Below are 19473 nucleotides of genomic sequence, written 5' to 3'. Positions count from 1 at the left end.
CAGATCTCCAGCCTGGGCAACAAGAGAGAGACCCTGTCACAAAAAAAAAAAAAAAAAAAAAAAAAAAAAAAAAAAAAAAGAAAAGAAAAGAAACGAAAAAACAAAACTTTGTTTTGAATATTGGTACTTCTTCCTTGTCATGCAGAGATGTTTATAAGGAAAGTCGCAGCATCTTCCTACAAACACTGTCACCAAAAACCAGGTAGAAATGCAAACTGAAGGAACAGCTGGGAGAGAGGCAAACTGAGAGATGAGGCCTGAGCTGACTCTGGGTGGCCTGTGTGACCTTCTTTTATGTTTATTATAAGAATGATGACCATGAAGATTCTTTTGTTTCTAGCATGGGTAAATGATCCTTTATGATCTATATTGTTCTTTCAAAAACAACTACAACAAAAAAGCAGCAGTACTTTCTCCTAATTTTATTAAGGATTTATGTTTACATTTTGTATTTGCTATTGAACAACAATGAACTTTTGCCCTAGGGGAATGACTAGAATCTTTGTGATCCTACTTACCTTAAGAGTTAACACTCTATTCTATACCAGGGGTTGATAAACTTTCTCTGTAAATGAACAGATAGTGAATGCTTTTGGTTTTGGGGGCCACATAAGGTCCGTATTGCTGCTACTCTACTCTGCCTTGGTATTGCAAAGACAATAAGTTAAGTGAATGACTGTGGCTGTGTCCCAATAAAACTTTATGTGGCACACTGATATTTGATTGTCACACAGTTTTCACGTGTGGCGCACAATATTACTCTTTTTTTTTTCTGGCCATTTAAAAATGTGAAAACCATCCTTAGCTCATGGGCTTTATACAAGCAGGTGGTGGGCCAGATGTGGCCTGTAGGCTGCCATGCTGACCTCACTCCTCCACTGTCTTATAACCCAAAGTAGATTTCCATAGCTAGTAGTGATTTGAAAGATCAGGCTGAACTTCCTGCATTTGAAAATACGCAACTAGATGGCCAAAGCTGCTGAATTTCTAGCTCTATGTCCTGCCTCAGGCACTCTGAGAACTTTATCCTACGTAAATGTTTGGAGATATTTGACATTTCAAGACATGACAGGAACACCAGGGCATAAACTCAATGACAGAACCTTTAGAGAGGCATAAAAAGTAGGTTTTGAGGCTTCTAATGAATCATTGTCTCGATACGATATTAAAAATGTTCGTGAGTACACCTGCCTTGAGGAAGAGAAGGGCAGGAGAATGACTCCTGCCAGTCACATGGTTCTGAAAAGTCCTGCAAATGTCCTGATTTGTGGAATAAGCACCCAGGGCTAAAGGAAGCTAAGTGATCAAAAGAGGCAGAAATATAACTCGCTTGGCACAGCTCTCTGAACATATTGTAGCAAGTGAAATGTGCTCCCAAAGCAAGTTTTAGATTTATTCTTTGAATTTGCACAAGCACATTCAGCACAACATAAACAAATCTCAAATTCCACTTAATTTTAATGCATACATAGAAGAATGTGTTGACTTTATTAAAAATGGTAGAATCAGTTTTTCAGTTAACACATCCTATTGTGAGAAAACATTTTAAATGGTCCATTTTCAAGGTATTATAAATCTAAGCACTACGAATGTAACAAGCCACACAGCTCATGCATCAGAAGTCACAATAAGTGAACAGAATGTAGAGGAGGGGTCACCCATAAAAGGGAAGAAAGTTTCATTATTAGGAAGTCAAAACTTAAGCAGGGAAGGTGACAGGGTATAACCTTATGAGGTAAAAATGAATTTTCGGTGATGCCAGGAAGATCGTTACATCACAGTACTTGACCAGTGAGGAACTGGAGGAGAGACTTGGGTGCTAGGAGATAAATTACCTGTTGTAACTGCCTGAGTATGCCTGCCTACCAGGCAGCTGATCTTGCAAGCCCGCTATTTAAAGTCTCACTTTTGCTGTTCTTCCTGCCTCTGAGTCTATTCTTTGAGTTTGGACGGGTGAGCATGTTTCTCACACTATTAAACTACATTTATTTGTTAACAATAGAATAATATACAGGCTGGGCATGGTGGCTCACGCCTATAATCCCGGCACTTCGGGAAACCGAGGCAGGGGGATCACCTGAGCTCAGGAGTTCAAGACCAGCATGGACAACATGGTGAAACCCCTGTCTGTACTAAAAATTCAAAAATTAGCTGGGCGTGGTGGCAGGTGCCTGTAATCCCAGCTACTTGGGAGGCTAAAGCACAAGAATTGCTTGAACCCAGGAGACAGAGGTTGCAGTGACCCCAGATTGTACCTGGAAGGCAGAGCGAGACTCCATCTAAAAAAATAATAATATATAAAAAACCCTCTAAAATTTCAATGCAATAGGCTATCTCTCAAAGATAGCTGAATTATTTTGCTGCTTACATGTGTGCAAATGCATTATGATTTTATGAAAACTGGTATGTCTTATATTCATCTCATCTCCTTGTGAAATTATTTGGATCCTAATCTATGTGACTCATTTCTCTTCATCATAACACTGGTGCATTTGGGCACTGGCAGGTAAATGCACATACCATTTAGGGAACATTGTTTATACAGTAAAACAAAACTGAATTCACGGCAATAGTTGATTTTAAGCAATTTCCTGAGCGTGTTTGATTTTTTTCTGAAATGGAACCAGAATATTAGCAAAAACAGTAATCCTGAATATTCAGATAGATGCCTGAAAATTTTATTTTCTTATTTGACAAATTTTTAAGGACGTAAATGCTTACTGCCTCATCTTAGATGCTTCAGATTAACTTTTTTATGCACTGAACTTCAGGGAACGTAAATCATACCCTTTTCAAATTCTGATCAATGGAGGTAACTCTGAAAACTAAGATTTATTTTTTTGTAGTATCATTAAGATCTTATATAACAAGCAGACATAAACGATCTACTCTCTATTTTTTTTTTATTTGTTAATTATTTTATTTTTGAGACAGAGTCTTGCTCTGTCTCCCAGGCTGGAGTGCCTGATCTCAGCTCACTGCAACCTCCACCTCCCAGGTTCCAGCAATTCTTATGCCTCAGCCTCCCAAGTAGCTATTACAGGCATGTGCTACCATGCCCAGCTAATTTTTGTATTTTTAGTAGACATAAGGTTTCACCATGTTGCACAGGCTGGTCTCAAACTCCTGGCCTCCAATAATCAGCCTGCTTTCACCTCCCAAAGTGCTGGGATTATAGGTGTGAGCTGTTGTGCCTGGCCTAAACATTCTAATCTCTAAATTTTAGGAATTTACTTTAGCATCATTTTGTCTTTAATTCATTTCCCTGAGCCCTATGGACTCAATGACTTTATCTTTTCCTTTGGAACTCCGAGTGAGCACAGATAAACTGTAAAATACAGGGACAAGCTGATTAAATCTTGGGCAAAGACAGCCCAATACATTCATCCATGTAAGTACATTGAGTACTAATGGTTTATTAAATCTAAATTTGTTTTCTTCAGTGTAAGTGCTTTCTATACACCTGAGTTCCAGGGGGTTTGTTTTATTACCATGATTAATTTTATCTTTCAGAGACTTCTCCATCTCCATCCCTTGGCCTCAATTGAAAGCCCATGCTTTATGTAGAAGCTGGGGCAATATAGTACTAGAAATTTCTGAATCTTTACCTTACCAATTTCACCTGCTAGACATAGGCCAACTTATAATGGTGTATATGAGTTAAAAACCAAATTTGTATATTGAATCTTAATTTTCAAAATACATCTTTAAACTAATAACCTGTTACAATAATAAAACTTTAGATTTGAGGATTCTTGGAAATAGTTATTGAGCTTTCTGTTTTCTTTTTTGGACGTATAAAGGCAGGGTGGAGAATTGAGGAACCGGGATAGAATTCTGCCTTATAGGTCTTTATAAATTATTGCAACACAGGGCTAATTTTATGAAAAGGAAAAAAGGAAAAGTGGCTAGAGATACCACCCTTTCTTTAGGAGCCTGAAAGCTTTCAGATCTTCCCAAATCCCTGAGTATTCAAATGCAAATATCTTAGGGACTAGTACATCTAAATCCCCCATCAGTTAACAAAAAGATTAGATAACAGGGGTGGAGAGAAAGGCACAGGGCTCAGGCTCTATCTTAGCCCTGGGGAGGTACGCTGAAGAGCTACCAAGGGCACCTTGCACTTCTAGCTGGAGTCTGTCCAGCTGTTTTCTTAGTCTGTAAGGGCCTCTCTTTTATTCAAAATTCCAGATAACAAAGCTTTTATTTCAGTTACTCAGAACCATACTACCAGGAGGACAATCTACCTATTTGCAAGCTTGTAAGCTCTTCTCGTGACTGTGTGTGAGAATGAATTTCATACTAAAATATACTAGGGGATCGCATCTGAGTTGTGGCCCCACGTCCTTAGCAGAGAAGACTCCTCAACCCAGGTACATGGAATAATTTCCTTCAGAATTTGAGCTTTTGCCGAACACTTTCAAATAGAAGGGAGCACTTGTATCTGTGACATGAAGACAGCAAGTTTAACTGTTTACAGTCTAGAAATTTTTGCGACTTACATCTGACTATATATATTTTTTTTTTTTCGCAAGATAGGGTCTCACTTTATCACCCAGGCTGGAGTGCAGTGATGTGATCATAGCTCACTGCAGCTTTGACCTCTCAGGCTCAAGGGATCCTCTCAAGTAGTGAGGACCACAGGTGAGCATCACCATGCCTGGGTAATTTTTAAAAGGTTATTTTTGGTAGAGATTGGGGTGTGACTATGTTACCAGGGCTCGCCTTGAGCTCCCTGAGATCAAGTGATTCTCTCATCTTGGCCTCTCAAAGCACCAGGACTATAGGTGTGAGCCACCACACCTGGCCACTGTTTTCAATTCAGCTACTAAAAAGCTTATTTTTAAAAGAACTTCTTTTTGAGTAGTTTGTCAGCACAAAAAGTAAAAACAAAGTTAAGCTGCCTATAATAAGTTGGAAAACATCATTACAAAAACAGTGTATAATCAAACTGTATAGCACCAAATAGGGAATTGAAACATAGTCGTAATGGAAAAATATTAATATCTCTGCTATCATTTTAATTGTCTAATTTACTGAAAGCCTCTTATGTGACCAAAACCAACCCTCCATATGCTTCTTTAAATGCAAATAGAAGAGAAAAGCCATTTATCCTCAAAAGCATTAATTGAACACACCATAAGCATTTGGCCCATTCATCAAGCTTTCATCCCCAAACTTCAACTTCACTGGGTAGTCAACAAGCAGCAAAGTGGCCTGCAGGAGAAAGCGAGTCAGTGCAGCATTTTTAAAGACTAAGCAAGAGGTGAGCACTAGATAATTCCTGCTGTCCCCAGTATCTTCCAGTGAAAGGAAGCTGGCACTGAAAACCTGAAAGGAAAGGACATGGGCACCTGAAAACATGCTGAGTTCCAGCCTGCCTTGTTCTAAAAGTGGTACATTAATCATTTCAAGCCAATTAATTTGGCAATTAAATTTCCCTCATCATTATCCTTTTACCTATTTCATTATCTGTTTCTTGAAAAAAAAATAGCAAGAATTCTTTCTTCTTTGGAAATGTATGAGAGCCCTGGATCCTTGAGGTCTGTTGCCAAATGAGAACAAAGTCAGCTGCAGTCCGTTGTCAATTCTCCAGTTTCATTCCTGACAGGATAAGGTTATGACAGTTTCTCAATTTGGAAAATGAAAAGACGATAAAACCTCACAAATAATTGAGAAGAAATAATCACTAAAAAGACATTAATAAATTAGATACAATCATTTCTAGGATTTTACATTCTCAAATTATGAAAACACCCTTACTCAGACATGTTGACATAGTTAACTTTTTTCAGTACTATTTGAAATAGCAGTTGTTAAGGGGACTAGTTAAGCTATAAAGGGTTTTTGGCATGACTGTCTTTTCTGAAAACATTAGCTGACAGGAGGGAACTTATTCCTTCAAAGCCTAGCATGTGCACACGCGCGCACGCGCGCGCGTGTGCGCACACACACACACACACACACACACACTGCCTAGAAGCAATGTGACACCCCTTGTCAGCATCCCTCTAGAGCTCACAATGGGAGCATAACTTTAGTTCTTTTGGAAGAACATAAAAAGCTTCTTATCCATATTGCCCTTAGGATGGGCACCTGCCACTTACAAACCATATACAGCTTGTTCATGGCTAAACATGTCCCAGGGCTGCCTGTGTTCAGCTTCATATTAGCAGATTATTTCATGAGTCATTGACTTTGACAAAATGAAACCAAAACATCCTCCACATTACTGTGTTGGGTCCCTCTGGCTTCACTGTAAGGGCTTTTTAAATTTTAGACCCTGCATAAGTCAACACTGGACCAGAATCAGAAAAATCTGATTTGGGCTTGATTGTATTTTGACTACAAGACCTATGTTTGCTACAATCTCCCTATGCAATCATTCTTCTTAGAAGAGTCATCTGGTTTCTAGAACCAGGTTATAAAACTTGATAAGGAAATAATCACTTAAAATGTTCTCATAAATTAGATAAATCATTCCTAGGATTTTACTTTCTCAAATTATAAAAACATCCTTATTCAGACCTACTGACATTGTCAGCTTTCCTAGCACTACTTAGGGCATGAAGACTGATTTTTTAGAAATGGCAGCCTCACACCCATTATTTGAAGGCTAGAATGTGTTTTCTAACCTGCAGAACCAAGAAGCTTAGTTTAGTGTGATCATAGTAAATCCCCAAAAGCAAGAATGAAAATACCTACAGCCCCTGGTCACCAAGTAACCACACTTAGTGGTCTGCCTGTGAAGCAGGCGCTCTGTTTGTATCTTATACTCAACTTGTTCCCTCTTTCTTTCTCTCCCTTCTTCCTCATTCCAAAGAAACCTGGCTCTAGGACTCTTCTACCTCAGGTGAGTTCTCCACAGCTATGCAGAAATAGATTGCAAAGCTGCCTTGTGACCTTCCTCCACCCTTTCCCTGAGCTCTCTGGCCATCTCATTGTTCCTTTGCATCCAATTAATAGGATGGACAGAGGAAATGAAAATACAGCACCTCAGTGTGAGAAGATTCTGTTTCTCATGTTAAAATATTTCATGGGAAACAAATTCGAGCACAGCATGTCAGCCATGAGATAGGAGGAATTTCATATGTACAGTTTTTACACCATAACCCATTAAATCTAAAGTATGTTTGAAACGTTTTAACTAGCAGACCAATAAGAAATATGTTTTCCCTAGCAAGTGCTTATACATATTCAAACAAATATGCTATTGGGAGGGCACTGGGAAAAACTGTTAATAGGACGTCATTTATCTGCTGCTTTCCATTTTAGAATCCTTTCTTCCATTGTGGAAACCTCCCCTCTACTCATCTGCCCATATCTCATGGATCTGTTCCCATCTCATGAGCCTGTTCCAATAGCAACTTGGTCAAGCTGGCTGTGTTTTCACAAGTGTTTCTGGAATATGAAAATTAGGAGGCATCACAGAAGAATGATCTAATAGTAGAATTTCAGGTACTGTTCATATCTGAGGGAAAAGATAGGAATCTTCCACAATATCAGCCATGTAGCCTGTTTTAAGACTCACTTTCAAGATCCCCTGATGCTTGTTCATATCAATTCTGTCTATTAGGAGGCAGGTTTTTAGAGTCAGGAACACTTTCCTGGCTAGGCGTGGTGGCACACACCTATAAACTCAGCAATTTGGGAGGCTGAGGTGGGTAGATTATTGAGGCCAGGAATTTGAGACAAGCCTGGCCCACATGATGAAACCCCATCTCTGCAAAAATACAAAGATTAGCCAGGCATGGTGGCTCGTGCCTGAAATCCCAGCTACTTTGGAGGCTGAGGCAGGAGAATCACTTGAACCCAGGAGGCGGAGGTGGCAGTGAGCCAAGATCACACCACTGCACTCCAGTGTGGGCAACAGAGAAAGACTCCATCTCCAAACAGAAAAACACTCTCCTGTGAAAAAGTTAATATCATTCATTAAAGAAGTATTTATTGAATAACCCCCAAGTACATAGTCTTCTCTCAGTATGATTAACTGTAATTAAAAAATAAAAAGTATCATAGAAAATACAAAGCACCATGGAAGTTTAGATATGGGGGAACGCTTCTCCATAAAGCAATTAGTTTCCAACATTTAATTTGTTAAGTCCTTTGCACTGATCCCCACCACCTACCTGCTGCATGATCAATTCTTTATTTCACAGTTCTACCCATCTACCAATCACAGGTGGCCAGGAACATTGAAATGGAGTTGCTATGGCTGAATTTTCAGAATAAATGTGCAATCTCAGCTTTGAAATGCAGCAAGCATGAACTCTGAGTAATAGTCAAAGTTTGCTCACAGAATCTGTAACTGCAACTGTTATCTATGACATTCTTTGCGAGGCTGTGTAGCTTATTTAGTGTGATCCATATGCCAGGCGGGTTTCAAGGCCACCTGTGTTGCCAGCCATACAGCGCACACTACTGACATTTCTCACATTCTCATCGACTGCTAAGCTTTTTACTTTACATTCCCTGTCTTTTCATTCCTGTTCAGATCTAAGTAGAGGCCTGACAGGCAAAAAGGCATATTATCATCAGTGATATTTGCATTTACCAAAAGGAGGGTAAGAAAACATTTTCACTGGCAATAAAGTAAAAGCAAATGTTTTCTTCACTTGTTTTGAAAGTCTTCCTTAATGATTTAAGGGTGGTAGCTTTACTAGCTTTTAAACACCTTTTGGAATTGAATGGAGGGGAAGAGTCAGGCGAAAGTGCTGTCACAAGATCAAGGTAGGTGAACTGCCTGAATAGAATGACTGACTATGTGTGTATTCTGTGATCAACGTTTTGTGATCCCAGGGTTGATGAAATCCCAAGCTGCGCATGGCTTTCTTACTCAACAATAATGGCATAGAGACAATTTTAGATTTCTGTGTTTTAACACATTTACTGTTAGTTCTAGACTACATTATTTGGAATCATAAGAGAGCAAAGACAATGGTTTGGGATTTTTACAATGGAACATTGTGATGGATTACATCCCCCAAAATCCCTCTTGTCTTTGGGACAGTACTCAAAACATAAAGAAAGCTTGACAATTTCTGCAAAATAGAATAAGCTAACAGAGCACAAGGTAGCTGTGAGTAGTTTTCTCCTATTCTTCTCCAAGTATCTTGGTGGCCAGCTCTGCTGTAACCACATCAGCCTTAAGACAGAGCTGGATGAGAAGCCTCTGCTCCAGGTATTATCCTGATAGAGCCAACAACATCCTATGGGAGTTTTTCAAGGGAGATTCACTTAAATCAAAGGTCAGCAAACTACAGATTGCAGGACCAAATAGGGGTCATTTTCTGTTTTTGTGAATACAGCTTATTGGCACACAGTCCCATCTATTTGTTTACAGACACTCTGGCTGCTTTTCTGTTACAGCATCAGAGTTGAATAGTTGCTGAGTAGTTGCAACAGATCTCATATGGCCTAAACTCTTTCCTGTCTGATCCTTTATAGAAAATAATACGTTTGCTAGCCCTTAGTTTAAATCATTTTTGCTCCATAATTTGACTACTTTTTGAGAGTAAAGCTGGAGATTAAAGAGAAAGGTAGAGAACGACGCTCAGTGAAATTGGTATGTTGGCTATATAAGATTTTTATTTATTTTGTATTATTATTGTTTTGAATCAGGGTCTTGTTCTGTCACCTAGGCTGGAGTGCAGTGGTGCAATCATAGCTCACTGCAGTCTCAAACTCCTTGGCTCAAGCAATCTTCCTGACTCAGCATCCCAAATAGCCAGGACAAGAGGCATACACAACCATGCCTGGCTAATTTGTTAATTCTTTGTAGATATGGGGTTCTCTCTAAGTGCAAGCTGGCCTTGAACTTGTGGTCTCAAGCAATACTTCCACCTTGGCCTCCTATAGTGCTAGGATTATGAGCCTGTCTATATAAGATTTAAAGACAGAAGTAGGTTCCACGTATTTGTGCTATTCTAATTTGCTATTAATTGTGGAAATGTCAAGGGGAAAAACTAGCATTTATTAAGAATCCACATGTTCTGGATACTGTGTTAGAAATTTTCCATGATGAAATAGGTTATATGAATTATGTCACAAAAAATCTTCCTGGAGATGAGATCTTAGAGAAAAACAAAAACAAGTAAACCAACATGCACAGGAGCACTCAGGTTTTATGGCCCCAGACACAGAAGGGGGCAGTTGGCTCCAGGATAGTCATAGACTGCTCATTAGTGCCCAGATACAAAAGGTTGTTAAACTTAGTCTCCCAGTATGAAATGCATTTTTCCTACTGTGCAAGGTCAGACACTGATGACTTTGGAGGTGCTCCCTGTAGTTCTCTTATGTGTACTATAAACTATAAATAAAATGTAATAATGCATACGCTCATTCAGCAAAGTAATGACAGCATCTATGGGCACACAGGTATTCTGTGACAAATTTTTTTAAATGGTAACTTAAAAAAATCATAAACTTTTATAGACAGCATGAATTAGACTTAACATAGTTCAGATTCAATTGCATTTTTAGAAAAAGAAACACAGGGATAGTAAGTGACTCATTAGGCAGACTGGTATTGGTAGCAGAACCATGGCTGCCATGTAGATCTTCTGAGTCCCTGTTCACTGTTCTTTTTTAACCACATTATGTTTTCTAGGTTCATTTTTCATTTTTGTATCCATGTTGATCAGAAAGGGAACTTGACACAGTCATGGTGTTCATTGATTATGTATATACAAGACATCTCATCTTTTGTCAAAGTTGCTGGGACATATTCAACCTAATTTTTTCGCCTGTACATTCACACATTTTTGTTTCTTTCATTTTCATTTTCAATATATGCCTTTTCAAACATGTGTCTATTCTTTTCGGGCTTGCCTGTCTCTGTAAATTCAGTTTTCTCTTGCGGCAATGCCTCTGTCTTGACTTTCCTCTCTGACTGGGACTGGTTTCTAGTTGTGCCCTTCGTTCTTGGCTTCCGGATCCCTTTTGAAACAGGCAGTAGCACTCCATTCCTTCTTGGCAGACATCTACCCTCCCTTTCAGAGAAGAAAGAGTCAGGTAGGATGTCTGTGAAAATAAAGAACAAAAAATGAAAATGACAGAGCAAGTCGAACGGTAAAAAAATAAGGCTTTGCCTCAAAGGAAAAAAATAGTACCAAAGGAAAGGGAAATAAAATGTGTTTTCTGTTCATTTTGGGGCATGCAGTGGGTTTAGAGGGAGAGGAGATGTTGTTTTTCAGTGCAGGGATACTAGGTATCTCTTAAGCTGAGCCCAAACCCGCCTGCCCATCAGTGTTGCCCTGGAGAGCATCACCCCTGCCTGTCTCATCTAAAGTAATAAAGCCCATTATGGGTCTCTCTATTCTACTCTCAATTCAACTACAAATGTTATTGCAGTAATGAGCAGTGTCAGTTTGAGCAGCATGCCCATACACAGTGCCTAGGCAAGCTTCAGCTTATTTCACATCTTCTGGCTTCCGACTCAAAAGTTATCTTCAAACTTCCTTTTTTTCTATTCAGGCAACTGGCTTTGTAGGTTGAGCATGTCCTCACAAGGGTTAAAGCATGTTTAAGGTTACCTGATAGTAGAGAGGAGATGTGAAAAATTTGCTTGTTTCTGCATCACCAGCTTGAGAAAGTGTTCTGTTCACTCACAATCTCCAAGATAAAATAATCTAAGTCCCCATTTGGATGACTCAATTTGCAAAACTAGACATGGTACAAAAACCAAAGTAGAGCTTTTCTATAATGTTGCCAAAGGCAGAATGGGGTAACAGGAAATGTCACACAAGGTGTCTTTTTTTGGATTGTTTTGTTTTGAGGCAGGGTCTCACTCTATTGCCCAGGCTGGAGTGCAGTGGTGCAATCTTGGCTCAAGTGATCCTCTCTCCTCAGCCTCCCAGGTAGCTGGGGCTATAGATGCACACCACCACTCCCAGCTAATTATTTATGTTTTTTTTTTTTTTTTAAGATGGGGTCTCGCCATGTTGCCCAGGCTGGTCTCAAACTGCTAGCCTCAAGCCATCTGCCTCCCTCAGCCTCCCAAAGTGCTGGGATTTCAGGCATGACTCACTATGCTTGGCCAACTGTCAAATTCTTGATCTTTTCTCACTTACTTAGTGGGAACACACATGAAATATGGCCAGAGGAACGCATAAAAATATTAGGTCTCAGAAACTACATGGTTATACTTAGCCCACTTTATGTTTCCAAATTCTCTTAGTAACATCACCCTCCAGAGGTTGCCCCCAATTACCTGTTGATGCTGTTTTTTTGTGCTAACATCTGCCAGTCCTTGCCTTTGGCATTGGGGGTGTCAAATGTAGCACAAATCCGCTGTCTGATGGAGTAGGGAATTTTGAAGGCTTTGGGGCCAGTCTGTGCAGGAAAAGTGCTGTCCTCTTGTGCAAAGAAAGTGATGGCTTCTCGTTCACTCTATAAACAAAATAAGGAACACATGATCAGATCCACCTGAAAGCAGTCCTGATTAACACTTATTTTTTAAGAAAGTCTGAGTTAATATGCATGCACAAAATGCTTGCCTGTTGTGACGGACTCTATAAAATACATTGATAAGTTTCCCTTTCTTCAAAGATAGTAAAGAACTTCTCTAGTAGCCTAATAAATTGTGTACTGGAAATTTACAACAGACTCTTCCACTCAGGGGAGTCACAATAACCAGCTTCCACCATTAAAAGAGCTGTTCAGGTGAGAGCAGAATTAGACTCTTTTTTTTTTTTTTTTTTTTTTTCCCCCCCCTCTTTCTGCTCTCAGGGATAGATCTAGATTCAGCTTCTAGATATCAAATGACAGGTTTCAGTTCAGAGTAAGGAATGGTCCTCTGATAGTCATAACTGACCAATGATGAACAGGCTGATTAAAGGAGCTGACTAGGAAATGCCTTGTATGAAAGCTACAAAGGTATGATTGTATGTTGGTTACCTTTAATTATGTTTTTTATCCTCTAGTCCTAAAGTTGTGTGATTTTTATAATAAATATCTTTATTTCAAAATTAGAATTATTTCAGAATTAAATTGCTTTGGCATAACAGAGCCAGCCTTGAGTCAGAGTAACGTATAGCCAGCTCGTATGGTGGTACAGTAAGGAAGGCTCCTGCCTGCTGCCTGCCTACCTGCTTCTGGTTTAAAGCTGTCCAGTAAGAATTTGTCATTTCAGTACTAATCCTTATCAACAACATGAAATCCCACAGAAATGTGCCAGGCTATAGTGGTTGCTAATAAGTTTAAGTGGACTAACAGAATTTTAAGGTCTGAAAAGTATCTGATTGAATCACTTCCATGATCATAAGACAAAAGGAATTTGCTGATGTAATTAATGCCCCTAATCAGTTGACTCTGAATCAATTCAGAGATTTTTCTGGGTGGGCCTGACCTAATCAGGTGGTCCTCAAATGAGATAGCGCTTGGTGTCTGGAGGGACCTTTTCTCCTGGCCTAGAGTAAAACAAACAGCCACTTTGTGAACTTCTGATAGAGGGGGCCATGTGTCTAGGACCTGTGGGTGGCTTCTGGGAGCGGAGAGTGACCTCTGGCCAACAGCCAGCAAGAAAATGGGGACCTTAGTCCTAAAGCTATAAGGAACAAAGAGGTGCCCACAACCTGAATAAACTTAGAAAAGGACTCTGAGCTCCAGGTGAGGACATGCCCTGGTCAACACTTTGGTTTCAGTCTTGTGAGATAATAAATAAGTGTTGTTTTACGCTTCTAAAGTAGTAGTAGTTTGTTACGTAGCAAAAGAAAACTAATTCGAGGGGTAAAGCATCAGATCTGGGATTGGGTTAAGGGACTAGTTAGAACTGTTTAAACTCCAAGAAGCTGTCCCTTGCCTTAAAAACTTTCCTGTTGTGCCCTCCAAGTCAATACACGCCCTTCCTTCCCTCCCTGAAATCCTGCCCTAATGCTTCTTCCAGTTCTTAAATAAATTCCTAATGTGGGCACCACAGCCATGGTGGCCTTTTTCAGCCAGCAGCCAGGCTCACATAAGTATAAACTATCAGACTTGGTAGATTGAAAATAGAGCTTTTTAAATCTGTTAATTGAGAAAACTGGTTGATACAGAAATTTCATTAATGATTAATAATGATTTTTCCATTTCTGTAACTATTTAACACAGTTGCATTTTAAGAGCTCTGTTTTGGAAACAAAATTCCTTAATCCACAAGTTCCAAAAGGGTATCTCAGAAGAGATTCCAAGAAAAGCAGATTCATGGTCACTCACATGTGAGAAGCACCGCATATCACACGCTCTTCTTAGAACCTCAGGGAAGATGTTATCTTATTAAACAGATTCTACTTACTGGCTTTAGTTATGTTCCTGGAATATTATGAAACAATGCTCGTCAAAACTATTCTAGTACTTGAGGTTGTCATAGTATAACACACAAAAAACATCGTTTTTAGAACCAGAAAGACCGCACTTCGGAGTAAAACTCAACACTTCCCAGTTCAGTGACCTTGGATGCTACCTTATATATCTCAGCCCTGATTTCCTAATCAGTTATTTTGCATTTGTATAGATTCCACAGAGGTTATGAAACCTGGAAAAATTCACCCAAGTAGTTTCACATAGGTGAAACTAGAATTCTGATATCCTAACAGCTGTATCAGTGCTTATTTCAACATACCACCCTGTTTCAAGACAAGTGCCAAGAAATCTACAGTGCTGGGTGGTTAAGGAAAACATTTTCTGAGTACAGTAGGAAATACTTCATAGGGAAGGCATTTGAGTTGGCCTGAAAGATAAGTAGGCATTGAATGAATAGAAATTAGGTGGATAGGTGGTTATTTCAGTAGAGTGGACAATTCTGTTCCGATATATTGAATGGTTATACAACGAACCTATTTAGCTTCTTACTGCTTAAAATAGTTAGAAGAGACATCATTTTTATCATGGTTTGTAAAATTTCCTCTAGCCGCTAAAGATGCAAATCAAATAGGAATAGTATCCTTGCATATTTTCTGACTTAAGACTATGATAGAAACTAGAAGGAAATTTTTCTATTAATTCTATGCAAGTTAACATGGTAGCTGTCATTGTAAAATGACGCCAAAGATATGGCTTATCAATGAAACTGAAAACAATGAAGTTTCCTTGCTGAAGGATCCCAAGAGACAGAATTGGCCTCTGAAAGCCCTCATGGTACCCTTAAATTGTTGACCAAGCTCTCTCTTCACTATGGGCAGAAGAAAAACCACCTTGACGCATGATATCTTCAGAAAAAGCTGAACAAGGTGGTTTTATTTGAAGGTGAATAAAGTATTAGACTGAGTCTAAAAATAAGTAATTTTTCAATTTACGACATGTTAATAAGTGGGTCCCCATCTCCCTCTTAAAGTTTTCAAATTTAAATATTTTCCATGCATAAGGATGATACTTTATGTAACATTTATGATGCATTCTAAAGGACATCTGGGCCAAGTAATAAGAATCCTGTAGATACATCACATTTTCTGATTGTTTAAATTAAATATGCAGAGGAACAGTAGATTTTCATGCTCTGCACATCTGAGATAAGCAGCTGCTACCTGGTAAGCTAAGGGACTTGTAAATCAATGAGAAATTCCAACTATTCTGTCTATTGTAACAGACAAATTATCCCCCAACTTCCAACACTTTTGGAAAAAAGATGAGAGAAATGCTTGAAGGGAAAATTATAACATGCAAGCTTCCTTTAAGTTGTTTATACTGAAAAAAAAAAAGATTCTTTAATAATGTTACATTAATAAGAAATGATGAAATAAATTACTTGGGAATTCTTCCCTTCTCTTCAATATTTGCAAAACTGTTTTACTCTGGTCTATAATTTTAGACTGTTGATAATGTTGCTTTATTGGCGTATTGATTGGCAATAATCACTGGGTAATTCCATAGGGTTAAATTTAAGAGGAAAAACTTGCTTCTAAAGACTGATACAATAATGACCACTCTAAAGAAAAAAAAAAAGATATATTATCTTGGTCACAAAAATAACTTTTAAGTATGAAGGACTGGGTTTATTTGAAAAATCACTTAGATAAGAGGGATGAGGAGATATGTCAGGGATGAGGCTGAACATGAAGGATCAAATGCCTTCAATGAGGATGATTACTGCATTGACTTAAATATTTGAAGCAGTATTTAAGATAGGTATCTTACTGCTATTAATATATAAAATCAATATTTCAGATATAAAGTATTTTATATATCTTAAATCTCATATATATTATAAATGTTAATTTGATGAATTTATCTTACTAACATATTAAACCACCTAAATGTAGTCTTTTTCTGCCTAGGGGACATGAAGTATGATGCACTTTAAAAGTCGATCTATTATTCCTAACTCACTGACAGAGACCTGTGTCTAGAATTCTAGAATGCATCCTGTACCTCCCTAGGTCATCCCAATTTCTCAGCACTTTCTGCATCTTCACTTTTGCTGAAACCGTTTACCAAAAAATTAAGTCATTTTTAGGGAAAAGAAGACAGGTTTCTTTCTTTCTTTTTTCTTTAAGATAGAGTCTCGCTCTGTCACACAGGCTGGAGTACAGTGTCATGATCTTGGCTCACTGCAACCTCTGCCTCCTAGATTCAAGTGATTCTTCTGCCTCAGCCTCCAGAGTAGCTGGGACTACAGGCACCTGCCACCATGCCCGGCTAATTTTTTCTACTTTGAGTATTTTAGTAGATTCTGGGTTTCACCATGTTAGCTACGATGGTCCCAATCTCCTGACCTCATGATTTGCCCGCCTCAGCCTCCCAAAGTGCTGGGATTACAGGCACGAGCCACTGTGCCCAGCCAAGAGGACAGTTTTTATTCATCAGATGTATCATCAGATGCATGTCTTTCCTGTGAGTCAGGCAATCCCAGGATTAAGTGGGTTTGAGCAATCATTCAAAGAAGATATCCATTTGTTGGCAGAGCTATGCGTAGGATCTCTATTATAGAATGAACAGTTCTAGTCCATCACACAGATGGTTACATCCCATCCTTTCTTCTTTTGAAGAAAGAACTTCTCAATTTTCATATATTTTCAGGTACTTGAAACGATCACTTGGTGCTATGATGTTTGTCACTAGTACGTGAGCCCCCAAAGAGAAGTCATATTATGAACAAGGACCACAGTTAAAGTTAATCCAGTAGATGGCCTTGATTGGGATCAAGGAGTAGTATAGTGGGGTAGTCAGGCTTTGATCCTGAAGTCAGGTCTCTGAGTTGGGTACTGTGGCTCCACTTCCTTAAGAGTTCCATGATCTTTGATCTTGGACAAGAAAGTTGATGCCTTTGAGACTTTTACAGCATGTAAAATTGTGATAGTACTCATACTTAACCCACAGAGTTTTGATGGCTGTATGACAAATATGAAAGCAAATGAAATGATAGCTGAAATATAGTGGCTTACTGAAGTTATTAGTCACCTTTTGACAGAAAAAATGAGAGCAAATTAGACTTGTCTAGGAAATACAGTTTATCACAAAGTGAAGAAGACAACCTGGGCCAAATTCTGCAGCAATGCTTGAAGCAATTAATAAAGTGATCCTTAAAAGGATCAAAGGGTTAATAAAGCCTCCAAAATGTAGCAGCCCTCAAATTGGATGACTATAGCCTAACAATAAATATTGAAATATTATTCTGATACTTGCCTCTCATTATCAAGAGATGTTATCTTCTGCAAGGCATTTCTAAGTGACTGTAAACTGGTAAAGCATTAGAAAAGAAATTGGATAATAAACAGTAAGGTTGTATTTATTAGCTAATTTTCCTTTCAAGCACTTTAAGAATTTATTAAACAGGGAGCAAAAAATACCTACCACATCCTGTAATGGCACACGTGAATCACTAATATCTACACATGTTCACAAACAAAAACCTTTAAACCTGAACTCTTTTCTTGGCCTGTTAACAGATATCTAGAGCAATTTGGATGAGAGAGGTCTTTTATGTGATGCCTTTTCATACCTACCTTGTGAATACCAGCTCTTCTCAGATTTTCTTTTTATTTTTAACATCTTCCTCCAATTTTTATTTTACTTTGAAACGTATCGTGTGAAATATACCATCGCTGTTCAAGAAAGAGCCCCTAAAAATATCCTACCCTAGGTTTCCAGATCTACCTTTGCCATCAAAAGTACTTGAGCACATAATGATAACTGGCAATAATGAATGCAAATAGCGCATAAACATGTCAATTAAGACAGCTATCAATTTTAAGGCACAATCCTTTGGAAAGCCATCTACTCTTCAGAAAAACTATTTGGGGAATTAGCAATAGTCATTTTGCATAAACAATGAATTCAAATGAGAATAGAGAGAAGGAATAATGTTCTACAGCTATAAATTTTCCAAGAAAAAACCCTGAAATTGAATTACATGTATATAAATGTGTTCAATCTTCTGCCAAGCCTAAATTTATAAATATATATTTTTATATTAATAAATGCATATATGTATGTATATGTATATATTTATCCTATAAGTGAGCAAAATATGTATGTTTTCCTGCACTAGCCTGTAATGACCTGGAAACTGTCAAACAAAAGCATCACAATCCCTCTGCTAATCTCTCCCTCTATCCCATTCAGGAAGGATGGCTATTGTATACTTTATAAGCTTATGTTCAAACCCATGAAGTCACTTGGTGGTTTAGCACAAATTAGAGCCATGGCGGAAATCAGATGTCTTTTTTCAAAAGTGCTCAAGTGAATCCTCCCTTGACTGCTACTTTAACTCTACCTTCCAATATTGATCTGACCTGGATGAAGTCCTATTTTTCTTTGCACTTGCATTTCCTTACCTTGTAGAATGAGGTCCTTCTTATATTATTGTATTGGAATGGAGTAATGGAAATGCAGATGTACAGAATTCTAAGCCTGGGGGTCATGAGAAACAGTAAGACAGGGAGTCCAGTCGCTGGAGATAAAATAACACATATAGGGCAACTGACTTCTGGAAAACTAGTCAGAACCAGTAGAAAAACAGTCTGAGGGTAGCTTTGTGCCTCTTTGTGGCATGTGTCTCAACTGCACCATCTGGCTTCATTCTATAATGAATCTCAGCTGATAATACAAGCCTGCTGTGGACTGAGACTTCTTGCTATTTTGTGTATCAAAAGCCTGGTACCAGTTCCTTCCTCAAAGTTACCTTCTTTAGTTCAGTCCTTGGCCTGAAACAAGGTTTACTTTCCCTTATCAGTAATGAAGATTAAGAGTTTGTGCATTTTGAAGCTCTTTCAGAAACTGAATAGCACGGCTGGTAGGGATAGCTTTATTATTCTTATTATCCTTCAGAAAGAGGGTCAAATGACCTGTAGATCAAGGACTCACCTCTAGGATTGATGTCTGCACTTGGAGGATCTGTTCATGGCCTTTGAGCTGCCGAATGCAGATTTTGCAGGACAGCTGTGTGGTGGTGGGCGTGTAACGCTCCAGGGAGAAGGCACAGTGCAGGGGCTGCCGGTTACTGCACCACACGCGGGAGAAAGGAACTTCCTGCAGGGGAGAGGGAGAGAAGCGAGGTAT

General features: G+C 38.7%; 1 protein-coding gene across 9 annotated transcripts in view; it reads right to left on the bottom strand.

The window, feature by feature from the left end:
* UNC5D (unc-5 netrin receptor D) overlaps window positions 1–19473 on the bottom strand; it is a 559094-nt gene that overhangs the window by 9023 nt on the left and 530598 nt on the right. For all 9 annotated transcript variants that reach the window (XM_017536221.2, XM_017536239.2, XM_017536229.2 and 6 more), the window contains 2 exons: window positions 19279–19443; window positions 12212–12390 (listed from right to left, as the gene is read on the bottom strand). In XM_017536221.2, the coding sequence (XP_017391710.1) occupies window positions 12212–12390; window positions 19279–19443 (344 nt within the window). The remainder of the gene's footprint in view (window positions 1–12211; window positions 12391–19278; window positions 19444–19473) is intronic.

Source organism: Cebus imitator, unplaced genomic scaffold (assembly GCF_001604975.1).
Source record: "Cebus imitator isolate Cc_AM_T3 unplaced genomic scaffold, Cebus_imitator-1.0 Scaffold5, whole genome shotgun sequence".
Classification (NCBI taxonomy): Eukaryota; Metazoa; Chordata; class Mammalia; order Primates; family Cebidae; genus Cebus; species Cebus imitator.
Note: the sequence above shows the minus strand (reverse complement) of the source record. Positions and strands in the feature narration are given on the sequence as shown.